The sequence below is a fragment of the Notothenia coriiceps genome, unplaced genomic scaffold (assembly GCF_000735185.1).
Source record: "Notothenia coriiceps isolate Sejong01 unplaced genomic scaffold, NC01 NC01_scaffold00008830, whole genome shotgun sequence".
Classification (NCBI taxonomy): domain Eukaryota; kingdom Metazoa; phylum Chordata; class Actinopteri; order Perciformes; family Nototheniidae; genus Notothenia; species Notothenia coriiceps.
In genome coordinates, this window is record NW_011341531.1 from 1 (window position 1) to 5,477 (window position 5,477).

The 5,477-nt window shown below is 42.7% G+C and overlaps 1 protein-coding gene across 1 annotated transcript; it reads left to right on the forward strand.

The window, feature by feature from the left end:
* Positions 1-1,232: 1,232 nt before the first annotated feature.
* On the forward strand, positions 1,233-4,811 carry LOC104944787 (cytoskeleton-associated protein 5-like; the record flags this gene model as incomplete). Its single annotated transcript, XM_010770361.1, has 8 exons — positions 1,233-1,395; positions 1,892-2,086; positions 2,204-2,330; positions 2,602-2,684; positions 3,011-3,115; positions 3,866-3,988; positions 4,297-4,446; positions 4,526-4,811. Coding segments are annotated over exons 1-8 (1,141 nt in total), but the record flags the coding sequence as incomplete, so codon positions are not given.
* Between the last annotated feature and the right edge of the window lie 666 nt (positions 4,812-5,477).

Below are 5,477 nucleotides of genomic sequence, written 5' to 3' on the forward strand. Positions count from 1 at the left end.
GCGGGTGGGCGTGGACTACAAGTGTTTCAGTGCTGCGCGGGGGCGCAGGGGGATTACCCAATAGCGATAGCCTTAGAGGGCGAAGCCATATACGAAATAGAACATGCACACCTTACTTGTATTGTTGTTGTTGTTAGCATCTGGTGCTAGCTAGCTGCGCTAACGGATATAAGGAGCTGTTTCAATGAAAACAGAGGAGCGACATTTCGCAGACAACTGCGCCGAGCACTTGACTTTATGCAGGTAGCCAGACAGTGGGACATTGTACGAGAAGTCAGCACACTCAGCACGGATAGTGCGCGCAACATGATTGCAGCGTACAGGCAGCTCCCGTTCGAGCATATGCCTTGAGTTGGCGATAGATCCCACACACACACACACACACACACACACACACACACACACACACACACACACACACACACACACACACACACACACACACACACACACACACACACACACACTTTTTATTGTATGAGAGAGGTTCCAGGTTGAATTGAGGCGAATATTTGTATTGTTCAGAGGTTGTTGCGTTTAATATTCATGACCATATTTGTCATTGTTCAAATGATAATAAACATTTGCATAAATTACATTAGTCCACTCATATGTTAAGAGTATTAAAAACTTGAAAAATATCCCTCCTAAGGTACATTTAGAAGAGATAAAAAATGTGCGATTAATTTGCGATTAACTATGGACAATCATGCGATTAAATATTTTAATCGACTGACAGCCCTAGTATTTGTGAATGAAGCGCCATCTCATGGTTAAATCCTGAAATTGAAAATCTGGTAACGCCCTCTCAGGAAATAGTGGGAGGGCTTTACACCTCCAGCCACTGGGATCCGCTGGGTTTTTGGCTGGAATCCGTTGGGTTGAGTCCATTCTAGAGTGCTACATCTGTAGCACTACAAATACATTTTGTTTAGTTATTTGACTCTTTGTGTCATACTTTTTTTGAAGTTACAGCAACCCCTGAATTATTTTTTAGCAAATCAAACATTTATCAAAACAAGTGTTCAGGCACTAAAGATAATAGTACAACATTCAATGTTGTATCCTTTTCTCATGCTTAAACATTACACATGGTTAGCACAGGAAGAGCGTACTGATAATGGAAAATATTTTACATTTCTAAATGCAAATTATTGCAAGCTGATAAGATGAAAAGAGTAATATGATTCTGAATTCAAACATGTCTCCCGGGATAGTTTCGGGTCCCACGACTGATGATGAACATGTCTCTGTGTTCCTGTGCAGGTTAATGTAAGGGCAGCTGCCTTGAGCACTCTGCAGGCCTGGGTGGAGCAAACTGGGATGAAGGAGTGGCTGGAAGGAGAAGACCTGTCAGAGGAGCTAAAGAGAGAGAACCCCTTCCTCCGACAGGAGGTGCTAAGATATCTACTCTTTACTGTCTTGTTTGTGGAAGAAAATCTTGAATTCCTTGTCTTGTACCTACTGGACCCAAAGTGACATATTAGGCATGCATATTCCTGAGGTAAATCATGGTTCACACAGGGTTTTACAGAGTTACTGCCGGTCAACTTGTCTGTGAAGATTGCCATGTCCTTCGCTACGTCGCTTTAAAATGACCGCTCGGAGGAGAGGATTTCATCTCTGAACGCCTGTTGCTTCCACTCCTCTCTCCTCGGTTCCCCTCCTCGTCTCCTCCGCTCGCATCTCCTGTGGGCGGGACTAAGACGTGAGGCAAGGAGGTTAAAACTGAAAAAGGAGAAGGGGGGTGTGTGTGTATATTTTATGTGTTTATCGAGCTTAAAAACAATTCATAGGCAGGCTATATGAAGAATGACATCAAGGAATGCATATTTATATCGTATTGGGCCAAAATATAAAACAAACGTATAACGCTCTCTTTATCCCCCAGTTGCTGGGCTGGTTAGCAGAGAAGCTGCTGACCCTGAGGACAGTCCCTGCGGACCTGATGCTGTGTGTCCCTCTCCTCTACGCCTGTCTGGAGGACAGAAACGGAGATGTGAGGAAGAAGGCTCAGGACGCTCTGCCGACCTTCATGATGCAACTGGGACATGACAAGATGGACAAGGCTGCTGGGAAACTCAAAGTACTGAAGCGATGATCGGGCTGTTGCTAGCAAAAAGTTCTGTGTGACTGCATGGCCCAAGCACCTTAAAAAGGTTGTGTTGTCTGCATTAATGAAAGTCTCTCCTACTCCCTGCAGGCTGCCTCTAGGGATCTGGTGGTTGCCATGTTGGAAAAGGCCAGAGCAGTGATGCCAGCTAAACCTGCTGCCCCTGCCAAAGCTGGAGGGGGAAAAGGCTCTGCAGAGCCAAGTAGAGCTGCTTCAGGTATGTATGACATTACTATGAATGCCATTCAACTCGTTCTTACTACAACACTCTTAAATTAAAACCAATTCTTAATGTAAAAAAACAATCCTTTTCATCTGACCTCGCTCTTTCTCTGTGAATATCGATGTACAAAATATGTCGTGACATTCACAGTTTGATTACGCACACCCCAGAATGCAATAAGTGTGAGATGTCAATTAGTTGCTCTTGTGCCTGGTAATTGTTTGTATTGTATTCACACAATGTGACCCATGCCTCTCCCCCGCAGCCTCCAGGCAGCCAGCTGGTGAGGACTCTGTTGACAGTAAACCTGAAGTTAAGAAGATCCGAGGAGGAGCGGCCACAAAGAAGGTATGATGGGATAACAACAACAACACACACAAACACTGAAGTTTTGATATTTAGTTGCCTAATACATATTTAATAGCGGTGTAACCATTATGAACATGACATTTCATTTGAGGTGCATCACACTGGAATATGTTTTCCCATTTATTTTATTAAAATGATAAAACTTCACACTTTCATTTGTGTTTCAGTTGATCACTTCTGTTGGCGAATAAACAAATACTTTCAAAAGAGTGTCCAATGCACAACCACTATGCGCACCATATTGTTCTTACAAGTCATTTCATGAGGATGAAATGTAAATATGTGTTTTTTTTTTACTCACCCAGCCTCCCTCCCCTCCCAAGGAACCTGTCCCTTCCCCTCCCTCCAAGGACAGTAATGCTAATAAAAAGCCCCCCAGCAAAGGGAAGGCTGCTGCAAGCAGTCAACAGGTAGATCTGTGCAGGTGTCCTTGTGATGAAACTCCTCTACATCAAACCCCCATGCTGCTCCTTATTAAAGCCAGCTGTGTGGAGCAGCAGACGTGGGCGGAGTTTCTCAGAGGATACTTGTTAGCCTGACGGATGTTAACCCCTGTCCCTTCTCTCTGCCCTGACCCGGTCGGATCTTGGCTCCGTCTAATCCTGTCTCTCTAATTACTGATAATGCCACTGAATACACAAATGTGTCACTAAATACACATGGATAAAGAGTATCTGGGTGGCATGAGTAATGCACATGTTTTAAGCTTTTAACATGTAAAAATGTGCTGACATAATAATAATACATTACATTTATAAAGTGCTTTTCCTGGTGCTCAAAGCGCTTAGGGTTATACATAAAAGTAATCAAAAAGCTTAGAACATACATGCATGCATACAGACGAGAGCAAATTGAGCAAGGTCACATTAAAAGGTTAAAGGTCACTCCACTGCATGTGTCTGTCCTTCTGAATGTGTGTGTTTCTTATTTGGAATATTACCATCACATTAATGTTTTTGCAATGTGTGGCCTTCCCTGAGATCTTTTCAGTATAACACTGCTTTTCTCCTGTTTTTACTCTCTGTGGCCTTACACATCTATTATGTCGTCCAAAACTCGCATCACTTTTTACTTCACTCACTATCTGTACAAAGAGCCCATGAATAGACATCATGTCAAGTTCCCAGCGACTCCCTGACACTGATGTTACCTCCCATCAGGGTCCAGCTGGTAAGAAGCCCGCAGCCAAAACCCAGAAAGATGAGGAAGACAAGTCCGGGCCAATCTTTGTCCTCATCCCCAATGCTAAAGAACAGAGGATCAAAGAGGAGAAGCAACTGAAGGTATCTGACAGCCCCTTAACATGACATGTCCTGACTCCAGTGGCCCAGTTCAACAGCAGTTCCAAACTGTATCTGAGGTATCAACTGGAACTGAAGGATACCCAATTTATTCGTTTGGGTATCAGCCCACAGTCGGCATAGTTTAACTAACTAGCCACTCAGACTGGCTAAGAATATTTTAGTTCCCAAAACAGTTTTTAAGGTTATTACAAAGAAAATAAAAGTTATTATGTTTTTTGAAATCAATCACACACAGCTCACCTGAAATACCATGGTATTCAGTTTGACTCGTAATGTCTCTTTTGCAGATTTTGAAATGGAACTTCAACACTCCTCGAGATGAATATTTGGAGCAGCTGAAAGCCCAGATGTCCACCTGCTTTGCTAAGTGGCTGCAGGATGAGCTCTTCCACTTTGACTTCCAGAGGCACGTCAAGGCTATAGGAGTCATGATTGAGGTAGTGTTTGGTAAAAAAAACTAATTGCATTTTAGCAGAAGGAGACTAGGTTTGGAAATGAAGTCTATTTGTGTGACAGAGGATGGAAAGTGAGAGTGACGCCACCATCAGCTGTCTGGACCTCATTCTGAAGTGGTTCACCCTGAGGTTCTTCGACACTAACACCACAGTCCTAATGAAGGTGCTGGAATATCTCAAGCTGCTGTTTGCCATGCTGAACAGAGAGGGCTACCACCTGACCGAGTACGAGGCAAACTCCTTCGTCCCCTACCTCATACTCAAGGTGAGCACACATCTCACAGGGTTCGTACAGTCATTAAAAACCTGGAAAAGTAATGGAAATTCAAAATGCAAATTCCAGGCCCTGGAAAAGTTATAGAAAACAATATTTTTCCCAAAGTTTTGGAAAAGTCATGGAAATGTAACTAAAGTTGCATCAAATATAATTTATATTTTAACTAATCGCCAAAATAGTAATACTATACTTTATATCATAACTTAGTACTTAATAAACTAATAAAGGTATTCTGATTATGATTCCTTCTGGCGAAATTAGCCGTTTTTATACCAAAATAGGTCGTTTGTGTGATTCGTGTAGCAGTTTTGACCTGTCAGCGCGACTTACATTAGGGATGCTCCGATCGCCGGAATAAGTATAGTCCGATCGAGTGGGCGGGGCCTATGGGGATCTTCCATTTAAAGTGATGTTTAAAACTCAGTTAATGGGGCTCATTCCCTGACGCTTCCACAAACAACAACCAACATAATTATTACATTCAAATGAAGTACATTATTCAAGTTTACATTAACTTTGGATAAGAACACGGGAGAAATGAGCGGATAAGCGCTCTGTTTTCCTCTCCCCCCCCCTCTCTCTCTCTCTCTCTCTCTCCTGACAGCCTGTCAGTATCACATGCAGCTCACTGATCCAGTAATGAGTGACCCGACAGTGAAGAATAAATATATTTATTACTAGTTTGTCTAGTTCCATAGGTAGATAAAATAGCTAAGTGTGTTTGTTCTAACTCTTA